Here is a 26,216-nt window from a genome sequence, read left to right as displayed (position 1 = left end):
GGGGGGGGGGGGGGGGGGGGGGGGGGGGGGGGGGGGGGGGGATTGCCAACTTCACTAATATCTGAAGGAATTCAAGTAAGAGATAACAAGGGTACAATAAAATAGGTTCATAAATGGAAACTGGTCACATAAACTCTTCATCACCTCTGAAAAAAATCTGCCAACACATACCCAACAAATGCCCTTACAAGCATAGGTCAGTTTATGATTCCAACCCTAGAGATTCAACAAAGAGAAATAGTACACACCCAAAGATGTAGCCCTGAAAGTGGTTCTTTGTAGCAGTAGATATAATTGTGAAATACTGGGAAAATCCTAGATACTCAGCAACTGGAAATTATTTAAATGATTTATAGTACATTTAGAAATGTAGGTGTAGAGGGGCACCTGGGTGGCTTAGTCAATTAAGCGTTTGACTCTTGGTTTCGGCTCAGGTCATGATCTCATGGTTCAGGAGTTCGAGCCTCGTGTTGGGTTCTGTGCTGACAGCATTGGAGCCTGCTTGGGATTCTCTCTCTTCCTCTCTCTCTACCTCTCCCCCACTCTCTTTCTCAAATAATAATAATAATAATAATAATAATAATAAAGAAATGTAGGTGTAGATAAGTAAATTACAAGACAGTCAATAAAACAGGATTATATTAGAATAGATACAGACATCACAGTCTGGTGTGTGAGAACTGACAGAACAGACAGGTTCCCAGGAGTAAATTTCAACAAGTACTAAGCAAATCTCACTAGAATGGAGAGATCATATAGAGGCACGGGCAGGTATTAACATAAAATGGTTGCCAAAAGGCAAAACTGGAGAGCCTTGAATGGCTGGGTAAGCGGTGTTAATATTACTTTCTACAATGTAAAGGGTTTTTGAGCAAGGGAAAGATATGAAGAAAACAGTGTGTTAAAAGGCATATCTAACAGAAAGCAAGATGGATTCAACACTTAGGGCTTAGAGGAAAGAGAGGTGTAAGGTTACCTTAAGAGAAGGCTACCAAACAGCAATGAAATCTGCCTTTCGAGCGGTTTGAAGACCTCCCCTCAGACCTCTGTGAGCAAAGAGTAGATAATCTACTCTTCGGCATTTTCTGTATAGTTTAATCCAAAATTTGACTAGGTGATATCCTGAGTCAATTTCAAAATTTTATGAACTAAGAGAGGGTATAAACCAAATAAAGAGTGGATATCTTGAGAACTTTTCAGTCTTGTGATTTTTACGTGACCTAAATTCTACATGATATTCCATTGTCTTGCATGGATGCATAGATACTTAAGTCTATCAGAAGTTAAATGGATAAATAAGTGGATGGAGAAACAAATGGCATATATACACATATATTTATATATATACATATATATTTCTTTAAGTGAAAGAAAAACAGGTATGACCTCAAAGAAAATGTTACAATATAATTTCAGATAGTAAACCCTAATCTCGTCTGGATTTCTTCAATAAAATCAACAGCAAATTTTTATTACAAACACCTGAAAGGCAAAAAAAAAAAAAGAAAAAAAAGACTTCAATAAAGCAACAAACAAAATATTATCCAAAAACCTGGAGTATTAGAATTATCCCAAGCCAGAAGGATACAAGAATATTTGCCCTTACTTTAATTCCAAAATTATCCCAATTTAGATTCCTATAGGTTGTGTCCCGGGGCAGAGGGCGGGCGGGAATCACTCTACAGAGCTAAATGCACTGATTAGGTACACACTCAAAACAGCAAAAGGCTTAGGTAAAAGGAACAAAGTAGAAATTTATGATGCTTCTATCTGCTGCAAAAACATCTGTGATTTAAATTTTATCTGCAAAATAAAATTAAGGAAAAGCTAAAATTGAAATACTCGACCTACTCTGATTCCCACCAGAAATGGCCAAGTTCATGTCTATTTTAACATAGAATACTTGTGGTTAAGGGAGACAAATACGCAATACAGAACCATCTGGATGTTCTTTAAGCAAACAACATATAAACCACGTAGTCAAACTCATGACTTTTACTGGATATTATTTCAAAGCCCGATAAACAGCTCTATGGTGTATTGCCACTAATGGAACCCACTTATAAATTCCAATTTCTAAAAGAAAATACAATTCTAATTTGTAAAGAATATAGTCCTTTCTGAGATTCTAAAAACAAAGCCTTAATAATCTATAAAGTCATTATGGCCCTGGTGATTGTACAAGTCACAAGAGAATTATAAAGAAGAAAGGCAGTACTCATTTTCCCCAGGAGAGAAATGCTGAATGCCATATTGTCATAAAAACACTCTAAGCACATTTATATCAGCATGATCTCTTTTCAAAACACACAAAGCTAAAAGAAAATATGAAAACTAAAGTACACGTTAGCAAAGTAGTTCCAGTCTAGCCAAGGCAAATTCCAGAGATTTTCGCCATGGCTTGCTGCCTTACGTAAAGCCTATCCTGACTATCCTACCTGAAACAACCCCTTCTTCATTCCCTTTACTATCCTTCTCTATCTTCTGACACTGTTTTATGTTTCATTTTTCTGTACAATGCTCACAATTAACTGGAGTGATCTTACGTATTTATTTGTTTACTTCTTTGTCTCATCCACCAGAATGTAATTGCACTGAGGGGCAGGGATTCAATCTTGCCCACCATAGCATTCTCCATGCCCAGCACATCGAAGTCACTCAATACATATTTATTGAATGAATTAACTAAGAAAGAAAGAGAAAGAAAAAAAGGAGGGAGGATGAAAGGAAAGGCTTTCACCCTTGTATGCACAATCACACAATATAGTACAAATGACATTATTTACCTCTGTATGAATATTAAAACTTCTTCTTCCCCAAGAAGAGCAATGGTGTCTTACCTGAGTTAAGGATCTAGCCCCATTTGTGGTTAAATGTTGAAGGAGAAATGCCCACACCTTATGCAACAAGTCTCAGACAAAAACCAGTCAGGAGAAGATTACTTTCAATACTATGAGTTCACTGGATATTAAGCTGGAGAGAGGTGCCGATTTTAATGGATGAAGTCATTCTGGACTTAAGTTCCATTAAATATTGCCTCTTCTGCATGACACTTTCAGATTAAACCTTGTCTTTCAGCTGAAGGAAATCACAGTAATTTTCCAAGTATATACAGTTATTTTTCTTCCCAGAAAAAAACTTTTTCTCATGAATCACACAGAAAACTCAAGTTACATCAGCAGCATTCCAGCTATCTTGAAGGAGGGGAAACTGAAGGAAGAAAGAAGAGGGGCAAGAAGTGAGGGCATAGACACCAAGTGTGGCAGGGCCAAGATTTGTCTCTAAGTATATTCTAATCACGAGACCCAGACTACCAATGGCCAACATCACCTACCTTAGCACACAGAGTTTTCTCAAGGTGGTTGCAGAAGAGGAGCTCAGAGAGGTTGCACACATGAGGGAGGTTTGACAAGTGTTGCTGAGTTAAAGATGGAGAGACCCGGGGAAAAGAAATGTGGGCACCTAAGGGAAGGGAAGGACTTTGGTCCTACAACTGTGCACCAGGGTGAATAATGGTCCCAAACAATATGCCCAAGTCCTAACGCCCAGGACCTGTGAAATCGACCTTCTTTGGAAGGGGCTTATGGGGCGCCTGGGTGGCTGAGTCATTTAGGTGTCCAGCTCTTCATTTCAGTTCAGATCATGATCTCGTAGTTCGTGGGTTCAAGCCCTGCATCAGGCTCTGTGCCGATGGCGCAGATCCTGCTTGGGATTCTTCCTGTCTCTCTGCCCCTCCCCTGCTTGCTCTGTCTCTCAAACCAAATACTAAAAAAAAAAACATAATGACAGGTGTCCTTATACGAGAAAAGCAGAGGCAAATTCAAGGCAGACACAGGGAAGAAGGCCATGAGAAGACAGGCAGAGACTGCAGTGGATGCTGCTATAAACCCAGGATTGCTGGCAGCCATCACGGGCCAGGAGAGAGGCATGGTTTCTCCCTCAGAGCCTCCAAAAGGAACCAACACTGCCAAGACTTTGACTGTGAACTTCTGACCTCCTAACCTGTCAAAGAAGAAATTTCTGGTGTTTTGAGCCAGTCAGCGTGTGGTATGAAACTAATGCAAACTGCAAGAAACCTAATTCTGCCAACGACCTCAACAAGCCGGTTTCTCCCCTAGTCTTCAGGCAAGGACACCCGCAGATGCCGGACTTCGGGGGCATGAGATCCGGAGCAGAGGACCCAGTCACACCATGTCAGACTTCCAACCTACAGGGCTGAGTAGATGCTGATTAAAGCCACTAAGTGTGTGGTGATTTGTTATGCATCAATACGAATCTAGTAGGATATCAGAGTTTAATATTCCTGTATCATCACGTTAGTTAATACTCATGATGAAAAGTTACATAAAAGTTTTGATGGTGAGCATCTTTTTCTTGTTCTTGATCTTAATGGAAATGCCCTTGAGTAGGATTTCAAAACTGTGATCAAAGGAGTTCTCGGGAGATGTTAACAGATAAGCCATCAGAAATAGTGTCTTAAGGTCATAAAACGTTGAGAAACACTGAGCTTTAGACAGTTAAATGGGTAAATTGTGAAATTCAAAAGCTAAGGGGTAGTAAACGCACAGAGCATTTTGGAAAGAACCTGTACTCTGTGGCAGGTTCGTGAATACTACACAGGCTCAGTGTTGAAGGAAGCGGGCTTCGGTATTTAAGTTATACTTATGTAAACACTTCTTTTGCAGAGCTTACAGACTTCTTTAGTTAAAAAATATTAATTTCCAAAATATTTGGCTCTGGCAGACTGTCCATGTTCCATAAAAGCTGTGCCTATCTCGGTCATCTCAACTACAGCAACATCTACAGTAAAACGTCCTCAATTGGTACCGGTGAATAGATAAGCTGATTAAGAGAAAAATATTCCCTCCCTGGCTCACATCATGCAACGATCACATGCAGATATCTGCTGGAAAGCAGCTGGCCTGTGTACTTCTCACTACTCTGCCTCTTCCATGCCTTTGCTTACCCTATTCTTGACCAGAAGACCTACTCCTCTTCCTATGCAATCCTATCTAGATTACGCCTTCTCTATGCAATCCTATCTAGATTTCAAAGTCTAAATGAAACACCATCTCGCCAGCCAGGGTATGATAACTGTCCAGAGAAAAGGCACCGAACAAATACAACTTAAGTTCAACTCTTCAGAAAGCAAAGCACATACGCTGTGAAGATGTAACAATTCTTTTCTCTTAATTCATTAATTTATATAGGAAAGCAATTCAGCCTTGTTATTTACGATAGATGAAGCGATGGGTGATTTTATCTGTTAACTTGACTGGGCCATGAGCACAGAGATACTTGGCCCAACGTTATTCTGGGTCTGTCTGGATAAGATTAATATTTGAGTCAGTAAACTAAGTAAGCAGACTGCCCTGCCCAACATGGGTGGGCCTCATTCAATCCGTTCAAGGCCTGAGTAAAACAAAAATGCTGAGTGAAAGGGAATTCCTCTGTTCTACTGCCTTGAGCTGGGATACTGTTCTTTTGCTGCCTTTGGACTTGAAACATTATCTCTTCCTTTTTAAGTTTTTTTTTAATGTTCATTGATTTTTGAGAGAGGGAGAGACAGGGCACAGGTCAGGGAGGGGCAGAGAGACAGGGAGACACAGAATCCACAGCTGAGCTGTCAGCACAGAGCCTGACGTGGGCCTCGAACTCACAAACTGCAAGATCATGACCCGAGACAAAGTTGGGCACTTAACAGACTGAGTCACCCTGGAACCCTGAAACATCAGCTCTTCTTGAATCTTCAGCCTATCAGTTTCCAGACTGATACGTACCCCCAATCAGCTCTCCTCATTCTCAGGCCTTCAGACTCAAAACAGACTACACCATCAGCTGGGTCTGATGGGTCTCCAGCTTGCCGACTGCTGATCTCAGGATTTCTCAGCCTCCACAGTCATGTGAGCAAATTCCTTATTGTAACTCTCTATATATACACATGCCTCCTATTGGTTCTATTTCTCTGAGATAACCATAACTAATATTTAATAAGATATTTATTCTTACAACTGAGTTTTCATTTATATCACACAGTCGTTCTGATAAGCACCTGGAACACAGGTATCACATGGTATTTAACAAGATTAAATTATTGTCCTCCCTGAACATTTTGCTAAAGCTATGACAAAAGACACCCACTCTTTCCCTAGGATCACCGCCCAGGAGCCATTTAACCACCAAGTAGAAAGAGCCTCTATGAGAACAAAGTCACGAAACTGTAGGCAGAGCACAGAGACAGTGAGAAAGACACAAACACACAGGACTGTAGACATCACTCAAAGCCCCGAATCCAGCTAGAGTAGATGTCAGCACAAGCTCCTAATGTGAGCACACAATTATTTTCCAAATTAGTGTGAGTGTTACTATTTACAAATAAAACAGTCTTAATACGACACTTTTGAGTGAAAACTGGGAAGCCTACTGCCTATGTGCAAGAAAAGCCCAGCATCTTGACTTTAGCACGAGTATTATTTAAGACCAAAGACGGATTAAAACCTTAACAAAATTAAAAGTATCAACACTAAGGGGCGCCTGGGTGACTCAGTCGGTTAAGCATCTGACTCTTGATTTCGGTTCAGGTCATGATCTCACAGTTGGTGAGTTTGAGCCCCGTGTCGGGCTCTGTGCTGACAGCGCGGCACCTGCTTGGGAGACTCTGTCTCCCTCTCTCTCTGCCCCTTCCCCACTCATACTCTCTCTAAACAAATAAATAAATAAACATTTAAAATATATTAGAAGTATCGATGTTAATATGTGTATTTGCCAAACCAAAACAGATGTAGGTCACTCTTACAAACTCTAGAAACTTCACAATTCTTTTTTTAAAGTACAAGTGAGATACAATATTTTATTAGTTTCGGTCATACATCATGGAAATTCAATATTTTTACACACTACAAAATGATCCCTGTCTAGTTATCACCATCTGTCACCTCCCCAACCTCCTCAGGTAACCAACAGTTTATTTCCTATGCGTCTGTTTTTGTCTTCCTTGTTCATGTGTTTATGTTTTTTTGATTTCACATATTAAGTGAAACCAAATGTTGTCTTTCTCAAGTCTGCCTTGTTTCACTTAACGTAAAATCCTCTAGGACCCTTCATGCTGTCACAAATGGCAAGATTTAAGCCATATATTTGCCTACTCATGAAGAACACAAATTTTCTATTATTAGCATCTCTAAACTTCTAATTACCAAGAGTTATCATCAAAGCCCAAACTCCTTGCCAAGACTTCTAGGTTTCCAAAGTCAAAGTAAATAAACGTATTACTTGTATTTCACTTTTTAAGTTTTTACATAACATTTACTGATGATTTACATATATTCCAGGGAGGCACAATCAGCAATATTTATTTCAATAGCCACTTCACAGGTCTGAAGTAGGTACTGTTATCACTATGACCGTATTATTACAATCTTCATTTTAAAGGTTACTAGGAGAGATAATACCATACCTAACAGTCGTGCTGCTGTTGCCAAGGGCGTACTATGCCCCACACACCGTACTAAGCGTCTTACAAGAGGTATCCCATTTAATTCCCGCAAGTATCTTCTGAGTTAGGTACCACGGTCTCTATTCTACCGATGAGAAGACTGAGGCTGAGAGCGTGAATTGCAAAGCCAAGATCCATGTTTCACATCAGAATCAGTCCACAAGCCGTGAAAACATCCTACTCCATGTCCCAACCAACTCCCTATCATTATTATCCAAAGTGGATTTCAAATTGCTTAATAAAAACCTGAACTCGTCTACATTACTTTTGTTCTTCAACTGCCATGTGGTTTCATTTGTATTTTTCTCTGCAACCCCTCATCTCTGGAAAACATAAAGATACGTGTTACGAGAAAGACGTATTATTTAATCCAGCTCAGATGAGTAAAACAAAAGCACAGGATTATAGAGTTAACACTTTTTATTTTATAAACTGTTCCAAAAGTGGACAGACTTCAAGATATGAAGAAATTTCATTTCAAATCTGCATGAGTGTTCACCAGCTATCACTAAACTGTGAAGTCCTGCTAAAGAAAACCCTGTCTCTATGGTGGGGGCACATATCAGGCCCTAAAAAATGCTTCTGTATAAACCGTTAGATAGCAGATATCCAAAGTAAATCACACTTTGCACAAATATATTTTTATACATAGGTGTACATAGGTATACATATGTACATAGGTATACACCTAGGTATACATAGGTATACCTAGGTATACATAGGTATACATATATATTTTTATACATAGGTATAAAAATATATTTATATTTTCTTGTCAGAAATATGCATGTAATTACATACAGATCAGAAGTGTAAAATGGCACTAAAAGCATGAATTAATCCCATGAGAGAGTATTCTAATCTCATATTTACCCATGGAAGTACAAACATACACACTCTGAGATAACATATGCAACCAAAAATACTTTCATTGATAGCTTCTTAATGAGAAAGCTCCACCGAACAAAGTTTTAAATTTTTTTTTCATATACATAACCACTTTTTTACTTTGGGTATCAAAAGTATTCTTTTTTAAAATTTCTCATTTTAAGGCTGATGTTTGATTTTGCTGTGTATGGGTTTGTCTTCTTTTGATTTTCTTTGTTTTTGTTTTGGTACGTGTATGCTGTGTTTCCTTAAATACAGAATGTGCTTTGGTTACACAAGTTCAGTATTGATACAATAGTTCCAGTCTTTCATGATGTTATTGATATTTATTGTAAACGGGCCTGTACCTTCTTAATAAACATTGGTTCTTGCAGAAAAGGACATTAAAAAAAATTAAAATAAAATAAAATAAAATAAAATAAAATAAAATAAAATAAAATAAAATAAAATAAAATAAAACAAAATAAAATTTTTCTAACATCTATTTATTTTTGAAAGAGAGAGAGTGCTAGCATGAGCGGGGGAGGCACCGAGAGAGAGGAAGACACAGAATCCAAATTAGGCTCCAGGCTCTGAGCTGCCAGCACAGACCCCGACGCGGGGCTCAAACTCACGGGTTGCGAGATCATGACCTGAGCCGAAGTCAGACGCTCAACCGACTGAACCACACAGTAAGAAAAGTATTCTTACAGTATATATTCATTATCAGGAGTCTCCCTGAGACCAAGTACAGCAGTGCAGGAATAAAAGAAACAAGAGTCTGGCTTGATAAGCCAAAGCCATTACAGATTCAACTCCAACCTGTCAAGACAGGCCCCCTCAGCCAGGAGGCGGCTCAGACACATCGGCCACAGGCTTCACAAATGTACCTTCCTAAACCAACAACGAGGGCTTGATGCTTCAAAATATAATCAGACCAGGTTTCTATACATCGTGGAAGTTAGTTTTTTCCTCAATGAGAACCAGAGATCTGGAGAAGTTGAACAAACTGAGGGGAGCATTTGGTGAAAAGTGCTGTTCCTGAAAACCTGTTGACCTCAGACTGCAGCTCGGGCCCCCGAGGACACCAGGATCAAGCAGGCACATCAACGCATGACGTGCAACTTTGAATTCTGTAAAACTTTCCTTAACAGTGATATCTGGCATGTGTTTTTCAACTTTAACTCCAGGCATACTTTGGAGATATAGTGGGTTCCAACCCAGGCCCTCAAAGTAAAGTAAATGCAGCAATAAAAAAGGTCAAAAGAACTTTTTGGTTTCCCACCACGTATAAAAGTTAGTTTGCACTATGCTATAGTCTATTAAGTGTACAATAGCATTATGTCTAAAAAAAAAAAAATTCACATACTTTTTAAAAACTTTACTGCTAAAAAGCGCTAACCCTCACCCGAGTTTTCAGCGAGTCATAATCACTGATCACAGATGGAAACAAATACAGTAATAAAAAAGTTGGAACCACGGTGAGAATTACCAAAAGGTAGCCCAGGGACATGAAGCGAGCAGATGCTGTGGGAAAACTGGAGACTTGCTCAACACTGGGATGCTACAGACCTTCAACTGTGAAAGGTACAACGTGTGTGAAGCACAATAAAGCAAAGCATAATAAAACGAGGTAACCCTGTACTTTTGATAAGACTCATAGTGTGGGAGAAAAAAAATTCAGTGTGCCTCAATTACAAGGTGTCATTTTAGAGTTTCATGAGTTTGCACTGGGTCCTCTTGGTAGTCACCCTACCGTGTCTGCTACTTGAGCAATGGAGTAGAAGAAAAACGTAACCCCATTCTGTTAACTAATCATCATTACTTGTTCTAGCACCACCAACCACCCTCTTGCAGCCCTGCTGAAATATCCTATTTGTAACTAAACTTAATTTCCGTTCCAAGAGTTTGGAGTGAAGGAAGATTTCCGTCCATCTCTTTGATTTCTGAGTAGGGTCAGAGAAACATCCCGATTCCACGTTCCAGTAGTCTTGTAATGTTGACCTTGAATAATAAACCTTACCTTCTGGCCATTAACACCTTTAAATCTGCATAACCTCAGAGTCATGTGCTTTATGGAAAACAGCTAAGGCTCTAAATGGAATCTCCTGGGTCCTAGGCAGTGTAGTAGTCTGTAGTGCCTCTTTTTCCAAATTTCTTTTTTGTGAGCACGTAAGCATATGTACAAAAACATAAGAACATCAAGACCCCAACCCCATCATTAGAACTAGTCTGACAGAAGCTTCCAGACATCTTGCACTTCTCTGCACGAATGCAGCACGTGGGACTTACTGGGGAAGTAAGACATCTCTAATGAGAGCCAGTAGATTGCTGTCAGAGTCAACATTCGCCTCCTTCTTGCCATCCCCGACCTCCTGGTTCACGAGTAGAGATGTGGTTTCTGAGAGCAACCGCAAGCTGAAGAGTCTCCACTCCACTTGAAAGAAAAATGCCAAGAATGTGAGTCCATGGCGATAGAATGAAAACAGAATGTGCACCTACTGACATTCTCAGTGACGGGGTCACACTTACCATTTTGGCTCTGAACCAACGAGACCAAGGGTGGCAGGATATAATCAACAACCTTAAAGAAAAGATGGTTCAAATGTTTATTATCACAAAACTGGTATTAACCACTATCTGTGCTTTTTGCACTAACAGAATCACTAATCAAAAGACGGGGAAAATCAACAGCTAAATTTACCCTGGATTTAAACTCTACATAAATCACCAGGCTCATTTAACTCTGAAAAAGTCCTCAGGTCAAAATGACATTCTGATCATCAAAACAGTAATTTATCAAAACCTTCAGAGTCTATGAAAGGAACCTTAGTATATAATCCAAAATCCGGTTGGCGTGGGTTGACATTAAACCACCAAATGAATATATATAAGCTAGTGATCATTATTCAAGTTTAAACTACACAACCAAAATACTGGGGGGAAAGGAGACACCCAATCTTTGTGTTTTATTAAATACATCAAAGACCTATGGCAAGTTAATCTTGGTTATTTTTAGAAACATATTCAAAAGATATAAATCCACTATACAAACCACCTCTAGGATTTCCTAGTTATTGAGGGTACAATCAAATGTGGTTTGAAACCAACTCCAAAATAACAAATCGATTCCCCCCGATGAAAATGAACAATGAAGAAAGGACAAATCATTTCTGCAGTCTAATTTGGAAACCTACTACTCTCTCCTTTGATGAACTATTTTGGTGACAAGAAACAAAATTCCCGTTGTTTACAACTGAATGTATTCCTGGTCCTAAGACAAGCATTTGTTCTCCCTACACTGATAAAAGGGCAGAAGAAACTGTTCCCAGACCCACAATACCATCCTGCTATCCAGACCAATGAGATGAAGCCCTGCACAGGTAAAGATCTCTACACGTGGGCAGTAACCCACCAGTGTTAACCTATTCTAGTTTAAAAAAAGGTTTCTAATGTTTATTTATTTTTGAGAGAGAGAGAGAGCCAGAGCACAAGAGGGGGAGGGGCAGAGAGAGAGGGAGACACAGAATCTGAAGCAGGCTCCAGGCTCTGAGCGGTCAGCACAGAGCCCAACACGGGGCTCGAACCCACGAACCTACGAACCATGAGATCATGACCTGAGCCGAGGTCAGATGCTTAACCGACTGAGCCACCCATGCACCCCCTTGTAAGTTCACATATAATATTCTATCCAGATATTGGTACAAGGATCCTAAGACCCAGAGATGTTTTGATCACCCTCTTCCATTAAGTGATATCACATTGCTCAAAGCATAGATGTCACGCTCCATTAAGGAATTTTGATTCCTCTGAACTGCCAGTTGTGTCAAAAGCAAAAACCATGCAAAGGAAACAAACATAGCCCACTATTAACACCCATCAACATGGTCAACGCCTACCTTAAAGATTTAAGAGGATACATCAAAAGAGGAGTGGGACTGAAGTAAATGACAGGTGTCCAATTCACATTTGAAAAACAACTAAGCATGGTCAAAAAGCAAGATCATCAGACAGAAGATGAACAGACAAAAATCAACAGTATTCCTACATGCCTACAATAACCAACTAAATGACATAATTAAGCCAAAATCTATAGAAGCAATCAAATTCTAAGGTATCTACGGTATCCTTTTACAGAAAAAAAATGTAGAAAATATTTACAGGTACAATGGCCATTGACACGCTTCTGCAAAAAGCTTGAAAGCTGTCACAACCATCCTTACAACAAGGAAAATGCGAAACAAACAAAATCAACAACTCTTCTCAGACACCTCCAAGGACAGAAGTCACAGAACAAACCGCTCCCCTGAAGAGACAGGCAAACAGAATCACAGCTTAACGGGAGAAGTAAGGCCAGTGGAGTCAGCAGCTGGTACAAAACCTGAAGGCTAACTGAGGAACTGTTGGGAGCCTGAGCTTGGGGGACAAAAGCTCCTGGTGCCCAGCCTTACTGGAGCACCCACACGCCCAGGAGTTTACTTCCCCGAGTCCCCACTGGACTCTCAGAGTGAAGATCAGAGAAAAACCCCTCATGCTTCCAGCAGAGGGAAGGAAAATGAGCCATTTTGAAACACGCTCAGAACATTCTTTTCTTCTCGACAAAGGCCTGGACACAAAGGACACTATCTTACCAGAGCCTATAGTAAGGTTTCAGCAGAACCTAACCAACCTGGGAAAGACAATCCCAACTCCAGCACCCTCCGAGCCTTCCTGTCTCCCCCGGGCACAGGCGCAGGGACAACTGACAAACACCTGTGAACGTCAGAGACCAGACGCAGAGGCTCACAAAAAGAATCCTAACCACGGGACCGTGGGACATATCCCCTCCGGCCATGCCTTACCGCAACATCAACTGGGCTCCTGTATAACGACATGGATTACCACGGAGAGAGTTGCAAGACACGGGTTTTATGTGAGAAGGGGTTATTAGGGAAACCCAAAGCAACAGGAGAGACAAAAACTAGGACCCCGGAGGGAATTTTAGCCTCTGAAAAACCACAGGTAGAACAAACGGGGAACGCAACCTGGCTTCAAGCCACATACACATCAAATCTCACACTGATGACATGCTTATCTCAATTCATTTTACCTGATGGGTCACGCTGGCATGAAATATTCCAAGTGTTAAGAGAAAAAAAAAACACCAACCTAGAATTCTGAGTGAAATTATCCCTCAAAAGTAAAAGGAGAAATAAAGATTTTTCTCACACAAACAAAAACGGAAAACATTTTCTGCCAGTAGACCTGCCTTGCAAGAAATGTTTTCAAAAGTTCTTCAGAAGGAAGAAAAATGATATAGGTCAGAAACTCAGATCTATGTATCAGAGAAGGAATAAACAAAGGGAACACATGGTCATTGATGAACAGACTCCGAGAGGTCAACCCTCTGCAAATTAACCCATCATTCCAGTGTAATACAAATAAATAGTCCAAGAAGGTTTGCATTACCTCCTCATATTGATTCCGTAACGTATTTGGAAAATAGTGACAATGCTATAGAAACATAAAGATGGGTGGAAACGAAGACGGGCACACTGGTGCCTTCAGCAAGGCTGGACCCTGAATAAGTTCTTCCCTTCCTCATTCTTGAAGCCTCTCCCTTCCCCTCATACGTTTTTCTGCAGAATGCTTTGTTCCGGGAACTCAGTATCGATGTTGACATCTCGCTGACCTCAACGTACACTTAATAATGAGACTCGGACAGTTGTGCCAACACTAGACATGAGACCACCTAGGAAGACATGACGAAGGCGGCTGGCAGCACATACCTATACATTCCTTTCGAAACCACCCAGATCCTGTATTTTCCTAGGAAACCCCTCAGCCTTTTCCTAGGACAGGCTTGCCACTCTTAGAGACACTAGCCTCCTGCAGCCTCCTCTGCCGGGCAGAATAATCAACTATCTTCCTTCTTTATACCCAAACTCTGTCTTCATATTATGTTTTAGCTCCAGAGCACAGAGGTCGATTTCAACAGCAGCAGAGAATCAAGAATAATACAAGATTTTCAAGAAATTGTGGGGCAGAGATGGTTTACCCTACCAAGTTTCCAGGCTTCCTATAAGGGAAACCAAGTGGTGTAAATGTAGAGCTAGACAAAGAAATTCATGGAATATAACCGAGAGCCTAGAAACAGACACATATGGGAACTCAGCAAGGGGCAGTGATAGTATTATTAGCAACAGTGGAAAAACATGTAGACTATTCATTTAAGGGAGAGCTACAATTAGCTATCTACTTGGTAAAAAATACCAGAGAACACTGAAAAAATAATTACAGGAGGCTTAAAGGTTGAATAGTTAAAAAGAAAGGCTTTTAAAGGAAAATAGAGCATAGTTTTGTGGTATTAAAGCAGGAAAGGACTTCTTTTTTTTCATTCTTTTAATGTTTATTTTTTAGAGAGAGTGCAAGCAGGGGCGGGGCGAGGGGCAGAGGATCTGAAGTAGGCTCCACCCCGACAGCAGCAAGCCCCAGGCGGGGCTCGAACTCACGGACCATGAGATCACAACCTGAGCTAAAGTCAGACACCCAACCGACTAAGCCACCCAGGTGCCCTGGAAGGAGTTCTTAAGTAGCATCTAAAAAGCACAAACTAAAAGAGAAACATTAATAAGTTTGACTACATTAAAACAAAAAACATTTATATAGGATGAGTCCCTAGAAACAAAATGAAAAAAGAAAAGCCATTGGCTAGGAGAAAGTTCTGCAATCCCCAAATCTGACAAATGGATTCATATGCAGAATGCAAGAAAAAAATCAATGAGAAAAAGACGAACAGCCCCCAAAACTGGACAAAAGGCAGAAATGATGGTTTTCAAAAGAGGACACCCACAGAGTCAACAAACATATGAAAACTATTCAAACCCACCATCAGAGAAATGAAAATTAGAACACTGAGATACCAATTTACACAGATCCAGTTAAGAAATTACCTTAGTACCAAGAGCTTGAAAAACTTAGGGGAAATGGGTACTACATACCACAGTAAACCAATAAATTGGTACAAGAACTTGGAAGAAGAATTTCATAACACCAACCAAAGTTTCCAGTAACACATTCAAAGCTATTCACTGAAGATCTGATTATAAGAGTTCAAAAATAGAATGGATAAATCTCACATCAATATATTTAATGAAAGCAAGCAACCTGCAAAAAAGCACAGACGGTATCTCACTATGTAGCCCAAAACAATACCTATAAACTTAAATACACACCAAATGTAAGTTTCTGGATTAAAAATATATTTAATCGGGGCGCCTGGGTGGCGCAGTCGGTTAAGCGTCCAACTTCAGCCAGGTCACGATCTCGCGGTCCGTGAGTTCGAGCCCCGCGTCGGGCTCTGGGCTGATGGCTCGGAGCCTGGAGCCTGTTTCCGATTCTGTGTCTCCCTCTCTCTCTGCCCCTCCCCCGTTCATGCTCTGTCTCTCTCTGTCCCAAAAATAAATAAAAAACGTTGAAAAAAAAAATTTTTTTAAAAAATATATTTAATCAGTTTTAAAAGAAGAAATCTAGTTCATTATAATATCATTTAATTTTTTAATTAACACTTGTCCTCTGAATGACTGAAGGCAATTAGAATTGTATCCCAGACGACAGAAATTTAATCCTTCCAACTGAGAATGATCCTTTAGAAGAAGAAACAGGTAGAGGATGGTAATGGAGAAAAATGTGCTTACTATAATATGCAAATTCAGATTACAAGACAAATTAGATTATTTGACTATTCACCTTTAATTCATATTTTTCCCAAGCAATGACAGTTGATTACATTACCAAAAGAAAGCTGCCCATAACTCACAGAGAAATAAAAATAAAATTACTCTGAAAATGTCCAGATGCTTAGCAAGTCGAACAAGGCAAGGGAGATAAACACTGAAAAACAGTTTCATCCATTTTATTTATATTCTATGCAATAACTACATAAATCAAAGTAATAAATGGTTTTTCAGAAAAGATCATTGGTTGTAAAATCCTAAAATGAAAAACACCACATACCTTTGCAAAACGTTCACTTAACCAATGATTCTAGCAAAACAGAACAGATGAAAGTTAAAGTTTTAAAACGCTAGTTACTTTGGAGCACAGAGCAGAGAAACAATGGAGTCAAATTTTAATAGAAAATATAAAGAAAATATAACAAAAGAAATATAGAAAAATAAAACATTTCAATATACTCCTATACAAATCAGAAGGGTTACTATATCTACTCTCACAAAATACAAGAAAAAGATTTGTAGGAGTGATACATCTCAACATTTACACAAATATTAAGTGTAAGTAGACCCACATAAGTAGATTACACACACACACACACATAACGTCAATGAGCTCGCAGTATGTAGGTACAGGGATTTTATTACCACCACTATCAAAACTTAATAGCTACTAAGGTGTAGAATGGAAATGAACACAAACATGAAATAACTAACATTACATAAATTGGGATGTGTGGATGCGCCAGAGTTTCTTGGCAGAGAAGAAGGTGTTTTTGTCATTGCCACTGTCCTTGAAATAAATAGCCGCTAAAAGTTACATTTAAAGGCCTAGAGATCCATCCAGATGATGACTTGGGCCTTGTTTCTTTTTCCTTTTGGAGATATTTAGAGTAGTTTACTCTGAATTTGTTTTAAAAACATCCAGATGAACCTTAAAACAATTACCTGGATATATAACCTAGAAGATACCAATCAGAGATGAGAAAGCAACTCTAAATTGAGAGAGCAGATTGGCACATGGTGACACATTGAACAAAATTCTAGCCTCTGGCCCCAAATCCCTGGAGGTCACACAGTAACTCACACAAAGAGGGGGGCAGCTATAAAATACAAGACCACAGTTCCAAGGGTGCTCAAAGTGACACAGAAGAGCGTGGCAGTGGGGGAGAGGGACCCAGAAACTGGCTCTTGAAAACAGCAACGATGATTGCTTGGGCCCAGAAGCAGAGCAAATTTGTTATTTCTTAAAAATATCTTGAATCTGTATTTCAGTACAAATCGTTTCCTGTATATCCCTGTGCACGTTATTTTCCCTGATGCATTTAAAAATGTCTTTCCAAGAATGAGTTCACAGACCTCACCAGACTGCCAAAGGCTTCCAATGTACAAAATGCAGAAACAAATCAGAATCCGATGCCAAGAATACCAATCCACGGGGCTCACTGGAAACTTGTACCCTTCCAAGGGTGGGCCACTTGCCCAAGACTTCCAGCCAATCCACGTATCTTTAAAAATGGATTCATCTCACCAAAGAAAATAATCTTTCTAACAAAAGGGTCACCAAGATAAAGACGCTTCACAGCTGTGAACTTCAGATTAGAGTCTTTCCAGGGCTCATCAACCACCTCTTGAGGGAATACTCCCTCAAGAATATGGCACACTTCAAGAATATGGCGAGAGTATGGCATCCTTCACATACAAACTAACGTTTCCGAGGGCAGACATTAAAACCAACTCATGCATATCATTTTACACCTCTACGGTGAAGTATTTTCAAGTAAATTACTCTAAGTGTCTCAAAATAATACCAAGAGAAACCTTAAAATGGCTCATGTAAACATTTCACGCTTCTCTCCCTTGGCATACAGGATTCCGTCGCCTGAAACACCCACCCCTCACCCAGGAGGCCACTCAGGAGTTAATCCCTACCTACGTCCAAGACCTAGTTCAAGAATAAAATCATCTCCTCTAAAAAGCATCTCCAGGGGCGCCTGGGTGGCGCAGTCGGTTAAGCGGCCGACTTCAGCCAGGTCACCATCTCGCGGTCCGTGAGTTCGAGCCCCGCGTCGGGCTCTGTGCTGACAGCTCGGAGCCTGGAGCCTGTTTCCGATTCTGTGTCTCCCTCTCTCTCTGCCCCTCCCCCGTTCATGCTCTGTCTCTCTCTGTCCCAAAAATAAAATAACATAAAATAACATAACATAAAATAACATAACATAACATAACATAAAATAAAATAAAAAATAATAAAAAGCATCTCCAGACCCTGTCAGACTGAAAGGGCTCTTGGCATACCCCAAGCAAACCACCAATACAGCACTCTTCAAACCATGGTCCCATCTTTCTTTTTCATCTTGGTCTCTTCCTCCCAACCAACACTTAACCTATTCAGAGCAGGATCTGATTCTAGCTCACTAGTGTATCTTCCTCAACATTCATTGATTTTTTTATTAAGTTTTTCATTTTAATTCCAGTATAATTAAATCTTTTAAAGAGGTCGTTTACAGGGGCTCCTGGATAGCTCAGTCGGTTGAGCCTCTGAGTCGATTTCGGCTCAGGTGATGATACCAGGGTCGTAGTATCGAGCCCCACATCAGACACTGCATTGGATGTGGAGCCTGCTTAAGAGCCTCCCTCTCTCTCTCCCTCTGCCCCTCTCCCCAGTTCACTCTCTAAGATAAAAATAAAAAATATTAAAAAAATAAAGAGGTGGTTTAAAAAGGCACTTACTATAAATATGCGAGTGATAAATACGTAAGTAAACCAAAACCTTAAACCTTTTTTGGGGGGTCTACTTATTACATCACTGCTTTAACTCTATTCATATTAATTCATCCTATTACTATGAAAAGGACGTTTCAAAAGTTTTGAAACCTAAAAGTACTTGTTCTACACATGGTAATTTTGAAAGAAAGAAAGAAAGAAAGAAAGAAAGAAAGAAAGAAAGAAAGAAAGAAAGAGAAAAGAAAAGAAAAGAAAAGAAAAGAAAAGAAAAGAAAAGAAAAGAAAAGGGATCTGCTTTTGTATCCTGGTTGCAAGCTGAGGTGAGCCCAACTTTGAATTTTAAATAAAATTCTCAGGCCTGCGTGCTCTAATTAATCTCAAGTCCTCTCTCAGATTTCTCAGAACGTGCAATGGCTTATTTCCTTCTCCATGGTTCACTGCCAACTCTTGAGTTTTCACTTACTCTAGTATTTTACTTGCTTTTTCCCTTCTCCTGCTGTTTGCTTCTGAGACCGACTATCCAAATGAAAGGCGGTCAGACCAGACATGACAATGAGGACTCTGTCCCAGGTCCTCCGCGGGAAGCAGGCACAGAAGCCAGCTCACAACACCTGCTGCAATGAGCTCAGGACGCTCAGGACTTGGAGGACGAATGCCAGCTCCACGGCTTGTTGTAGCCTGCCTCCCACTCACGACCAGACAAAGTCACATATGCTCCCCTAATCCATCCCATAGGAGGCCCTGTTTCTCATTAGTCTGCCTCCAGCTCCCCCCATGCCGACCAAGATACACCTTAAGCCTTCCCTTTTTTTGCCCTAAAGTTTTTACACCCTCTGCCGAATACAAGTGAGGGTGATGATGTCCCTACTGCCGCAAGCTCCCAATCAGCAGCCTCTGTGTGTCATCATTCAGGTGGTCTTCCCTCATCTCCACCTTGCTCACGGTACCACATGATCCCTTTGTAAGGACTGAATTTAAAATCTCCCAAGTTCTCCATATATACACCAGACTCTACTGATGGTTCCGAGGGATGCGGCTTTGTAATGGCAACACCCACAATTTGCAATTGAATATGAAACCTCCTGCTTTTAGTCATCTTTGAATCACCTGCACCTTTGATTTTTTTTTTCCCACTAACCTTGCCTCCCCGCCCCCCCCCCCCCCCCCCCCCCACACACACAGCTCAGCTCTGAGGCTCCTGCCCTGTTGCCTGTCTCTTCTAGGCCCCCTCTTCGTTCCTTTCTTCCTCTTCATTCTCCACCCAATGCCAGCTCCTTATTTATACAGACAACGTGTACTTCCCCTGCCACCCCCACCCTTTTGTTCATCCAAGCTTCAAGGCCGCTCCTGGATCCCTACCTACAAAGGAAATGGAAGTTCAATACAGACCCGTCTGTGGCCTAATGGTTGTAAGAAGGCCATGAAGATATTTCAAGGTGACAGCTTTTCTCTGTCTTCCGCAGGTAGGCCGTACTGCCCTACACACAAAGAGGAGGTCCCCCTGCACGTAATCCAAGACCCGCACCCCTCACAGAGATCTCTGTCCATTCCCTCTTCCAAATACACTTTGAAACAGCATTCATTTGTTATTTTAACACCCAATGATGTGTTATTAAATTTTTAATTTTAGTTCCAGTGTAAGTAACATACAGTGTTATATCAGTTTCATGTGTATGATATAGTGATTCAACAATTCTATACATAATAGATTTTTACCTAAAACGGGGCTAAGTTCCCTTAGAGCCTGAGAAATTCAAATCCCGTATCATGCCAAAACAAAGATGACTACTCATTAGTCATGTTATAAAACATTTCTTGATTTAAAAATAATATGTGGGGAGTGCAGTGTGACTCATGACAAAACTCAATCCGCATTTTGAGAGGCCACATTACAATGCTTTCAAGACAACCCAATGCCAGATGGCAACGAAGCAGCATAATAACAAAGAAAAAAGGACAAAAACCTAAAAAGCCTCTTTACTGAATAGCTTTCAAGTCACAGTGAGGAAACCATGACAACAAAATCCAACACTGTGGATGACAAACCTTCAATTGTCATGGCTTTACCCACTGGTACTGCGTCGACCTGTTAACAAACAAGAGACTGAATCACCTGAGACAAGACACAGCGAGTAACTGCTGCTGCGAAGTAGATGGTTTGTTCAACAGTGCTTTCCTCTTCTAGAATCTTCCACAGAATTTACAAACAACAGATAAACCATTTAAGTCAATACCACTGCAACTCTAATCAGGCTCCCCTACACTAATGTCTTCTACCATAAAATTCCATGATTTGTTACTTATTTTAGTTGCAGAGCTAATACACCTATGTATAGAACAATCCGAGGAGCTTTAATACTTAATGCTTGTGACAATTACTTTCTTAAAGGCATTCGTCTGTGGTAAAAGGTCATTTAAGGACATGTCCTAAAAACAGGGTCATCGTTTACTAAAAACAAAAATACAGGTTCCCAGGTCTAGGGACTTTTCATTTCTTTGCTCAAACCACCCCCCCAACTATGTGTGCATATATATGCACGTGAGTTGCTGCCAGTGATCCTCAATGTCCCAAAAGAAATGAATGTCTGTGACCTAGGGATGCTGACAGCTCTGGGACACTTAAACTACACAATCACAATGACGCCAAAATATGTAAATAATGCTCAGATGGCTAAAGTTTACTTCACTTGTTCTTAAAGCCTTGGATGCCCAAAATGGTAATTTATCATTTAACAAACTTATGTTCCATTTTAAGAAATGACGAACACGAGATACTAGAGTTCAGCAGCTTTAACCCATAAATAACCACATAACCATATTCAAATTTTCTTTTTTCACAAAGAAAAAAGGCAACACTGTAACCTATGGAAAGTGTATTTCTGAAACAATCATTTGTTGAAAGTATGCTTTATACTATTATTTTTGTAGTGGGGTGTTTTTTTTATTTTACAGATGAAAGTACATCATTTGAAAACTGAAGTTTACTATTCCAAGCACTCAATTGAAATTCTTATCCTACATTTGAAAATTAACCACCACTTCCTTACAGCAAGCCTTGGAAAATCTGGTACATCGGACAGCACAATAATTAACATGTCACATCAACTACCAGTCCCCTTTCCTCCGAAGTCATATCGGCCATACAGGGGAAACATGCCTACGCCATGAATCCTACCTCCACTAATGGCAGAGTGGGCCACGCAGAATACCCCTTTTGAGGAGAACAACTACCAAAACTAGACACGGCATTGTTTAACTCTTCCTTACAATATTAAATACCTAAAAAAGATGTTAAGGAATTCCCAAGGCACAAAAGATTGGCAAAATTTCAGAAGACTGGCATTTGCTATTGGCAAGACTGGACTGGGGAGAACCAGACACTCATATATTACTAGGAGGTGGGGGAAGCAAAATAGTAACCCCTATGTAATTATCCTTCAATCCCACAATCACCACTCTGGAAACGTGCCCTGAAGTTACACCTCCAACAATAGGAAACTGCATGTGCATGGGCTATTTGTTTGTAACTGAAAAATATTAGACACTACCTAAATGTCCCAACATAAGAGATGGGTTGAATAACCCTATGATACATACACACAGAATAGAGTACTATACTGCTCCAATGAAGAGTGAGGAAGAGCTCTACGAACTGATATGGAGTGGCCCTGCTCTGAATACATCTTTTTCTACAGCTTTGACTTTTGGAAGCATGTTAATCTTATGTGTACTCAAAAGATAAAAGGATAGGAAGGGGAAAAAGAAACCCAACAATTGAAAGCGAACTGAAAACTAACCAACTGTGTTTCAGATGAGTATTATAACCACACTAAAAGAGGAGGAAGGGGACCAATCCAAGTATCTTATGAACACAGCATAGAGTAGATAGAAGGAACCATATGGACAGGGACTGGGTTTGAAGTTATTAGCGTGAACTCATGATTTCAAAATATGTGTGTGTGTGTGTGTGTGTGTGTACCAATATACGCAAGCATGCATACGTGTGTTGTGTGTGCTCATACACGTATATACATGTATCCATTTCCCAGCTCTATTTTATGTATATATTTCCCAGAAGCGGAGACATCCCAGGAAAGAGAGGCACACTTAGGGCCCTACACCGTGGTTTCTAATGCCACCTCCCATGAAAAGGAGCCAGAACTCCTCTGAGAATTGACTGGGAAATGACTAGGCCAGGCTAGAGAAGCTAGAAGCCAAAGCAAGAATATCTTGCTGTGCCAGCAAGTTAAAAAATCACTCCGAAAATGATGGAGTATGTCACAAGGACACAGGAATCAATTCGAAAGACTTTATACTGGCCACATCTGTTTTGAGCACCAAAATAATTTCAGTCATGAAGCCCTGGATAAAAACCGGAATCTGTGGTACACAGGACGATGGTAGAAAGAAAGACGTCCACCATCCTCATCCCGAGAACCTGATAATTTGTTCTCATACACAACAAAAGGGATTTTATAGATGTGATTAAGTCAAGGATCTTGAGATGTTTATGCTGGATTAGACAGATGGGTTCAATAGAATAACAAGACCTCCTCATAAGAGGGAGAAAAGAGGGTCAGAATCAGAGGAGGAGATGTGTCAACAGAAGGAGAGGTCAGAGAGATTTGAAGATGCTACGATGCCACCTTTGAAGATGGAATAAGAGGTCACGCATGAGCCAAGGAACACAGGCAGCCCCAGGAAGCCAGGAAAGGAGAGGGAAAAGACTTTTCCCCTTACTTCTCCCAAAAGGAACACAGGTGTGCTGACACCTTGATTTTAACCCCAAAGACCAATTTTGTACTTCTCACCTCCCAAATCATAACATAATAAACTTGTGTTAAGTCCCTAAAGTTTTGATAATTTTTTACAGAAGCAATAGGAAATTAATACAGGATACAAGTCCACACCAATGATTAATAGATATGCTAATTCTTATCAGTTACTTTGCAAAAAAGGGGGGGTTACATTTACCAAGATCTATACACTTTTACTTATTTATGAGAAATATATTTTTTGAAATTTCACAGAATATTTTGACAAAAATCTTTATTAACGAGTATAAAATAACCTAATTATTTTATATTAAAAAGACTAATTCCAATTTTACTTTTTGTGTACATTATTCATGTAACAATCTACAGTAAAGGATTAATATACCCTCATATGTATGCCTTTAGGCATTCACAAATGTATAAATACACAAATAGAAATGAATTTAAAGTATTGAACTGTAGCTTTAAAATTAAGTCTATTAAATAAAACAAAATGGGTATCAAATTAAATTTACTCTCTGAATAAACTATTCTAGTTTTCTTAATAAACAGAAAATCATATTATCTTCTACACATATTTATATTTCTTTGTATTAACTATTTAATTATCATCTTTAACCAAAGTAATCAACCTTCTTTTTAATCAAGCATAAGAAAAGTTAGAGAGAAAATAAAGAATAATTTAGATATTTTTCTGTCTACTAGCATTTATGCCATACAATTTAAACAATTTTAAAGTATAGTTGAAAGGTATAATTCAAAAGCATTTACAAATTTTGTTCATCTACTGCCCTTGTAAAAAATAAAGTAAAAACTTTACTTAATGATCACTGTTTTGTAACTGTTTCTTATTTAGAACTGTTTAGGCTTCCAAAGATTATTTATTAATTAACTACTGCTCTAAGGTCTTAATGTTACTTAAGAATTTATAATTATAAATTAATTTATGAAAAGTATTTTTATATTTACGTACACTTAATTCAACAGAACATATGTACATAAAGGTATACTAATCCTCAGGCATATGTCTCGGTTAACTTTCACAAGATGAACACACTCCTGTACCCAGCACCCAGATCAAAAAAAGACTTTACCGGAACATTGCAAACGCCCCTCGTAGCTCCCTCTAGTCACCACCTGCCCTAGGAATGACCACTATCCTGACTGGTAACAGCTTTGTCTGTTTTCAAATTTAATGCAACTGGATCCTGATATTTTGTATCTTTCATCTTTATCTCAGCATTAACTTTGTGAGATTTATCCAAGTTCTGAAGCATAATGATGTATCATTCATTTTCTCTGCTACGAGGTATTCTATCATGTGACTAAACCATAATTTATCCATTAGATTGCTGAGATGGACATTTGGATGGTTTCCTGTTTGGAGTTATGAGCATCTTTCTATATGTATTTTGGTGAACATAAGCCCATATTTCTACCGAATGTATATTTAGAGGTGAAATTGCTGAATCAATGGCATACACTATGTCTGGCTTCAATAGCTACTACCATTTTTCTGAAGTATTTGTACCAACTTACATTCCCAGTAGAAGTTTCTCAGAGTTCCACATTCTAAAACCTCACCAGCTCTTAAGATTAATTCAAAAATCTGGATTAATTAACGATAAATTACTCAATATTTATTAGCCTCTAGCCTTTAGTTTAAAAACTTACAAAGGGACAGGTTTTCATTTTAAAAAAAGGCATTATAAAAAAAAGGCATTATAACTTAGCTTAGTTTTTTAAATTAAAGAAACTGAAATATATTTTAGGTGATGTATGTATATTATTGCCAGGATTTTCTAACAAAGAATCACCTTTGTTCACCGTTATTTTTCTCTTTGCTACTGGTTACATGTTCTTGAAACCACCGTGAATGGGAGCAAGTTGTCTACACAATCCAAATCATCGTGTACTGCTGACTGCTGTGTAGGCCACACTGTTGATTTCCAACTCTGAGCAATTAATGTGGTCTAAACTCTGGAAAAAATCTGAGTTAAGCAATTGTGCTCATCAAGAATTAAATGCATGTAATCACTTCCACATAAAGTATTGATCAGCAGCCTTGAACACAGTTTGCGCTAACATTTCCAACAATGTTATGCTCCTTAGAGTGCTAGGTCTTCCATTTCATGTATTCCAGTCATGCTCAAGAAGAGGTAATTAGAAGATTTCCCATAGGTTACAGCATTAAAAAATATTTCTCATGAAACCCATGAGTTGCAAATGATACCTTTCCTATCGTAATACTATGGGCTGTAGTTTCAACGATTATTACGATGGCATTTCGTGTTTACCAAATAAACTAAATGTTTATATACAGCTAGGTATAGATGTTTATAAACAGTGGATCTTAACAAATTATCCATGGGGTATCGTTCACCAGGATAAAGAACCAATAAGCAATACTGGGGCAATACTCAGAAATCATTGCCATAAGAAACAGAGTTTCTGGTAATAGTGGGTATGGTTATCTGGATTAAATTAAATCACTGAAAACAATGATAAAGGCCAGATAAAATATAAAAGAACAAGACCTTAAAAGTATTCAAACTCTGAAAAGACAGTGGAGGAACTTCTAGACCAATTCTGAATGGAAGTCTTAACTGGAGAGTGGAGTAGAAGACATGAGCACACACTTGA

The 26,216-nt window shown here is 39.4% G+C and overlaps 1 protein-coding gene across 12 annotated transcripts in view; it reads right to left on the bottom strand.

The window, feature by feature from the left end:
- The window catches only part of ULK4 (unc-51 like kinase 4), a 567,621-nt gene that overhangs the window by 338,277 nt on the left and 203,128 nt on the right, over positions 1-26,216 (bottom strand). For all 12 annotated transcript variants that reach the window (XR_007457564.1, XR_007457565.1, XM_049629926.1 and 9 more), the window contains 2 exons: positions 10,895-10,946; positions 10,655-10,799 (listed from right to left, as the gene is read on the bottom strand). Coding sequence is in view for 10 of the 12 variants with exons in the window: in XM_049629926.1 (XP_049485883.1) it covers positions 10,655-10,799; positions 10,895-10,946 (197 nt within the window). In the remaining 2 variants the exon portion in view is untranslated. The remainder of the gene's footprint in view (positions 1-10,654; positions 10,800-10,894; positions 10,947-26,216) is intronic.

The sequence above is a fragment of the Panthera uncia genome, chromosome C2 (assembly GCF_023721935.1).
Source record: "Panthera uncia isolate 11264 chromosome C2, Puncia_PCG_1.0, whole genome shotgun sequence".
Taxonomy (NCBI): domain Eukaryota; kingdom Metazoa; phylum Chordata; class Mammalia; order Carnivora; family Felidae; genus Panthera; species Panthera uncia.
The sequence above is the reverse complement of the archived record's forward strand: the minus strand, read 5'-3'. Positions and strand labels throughout refer to the sequence as shown.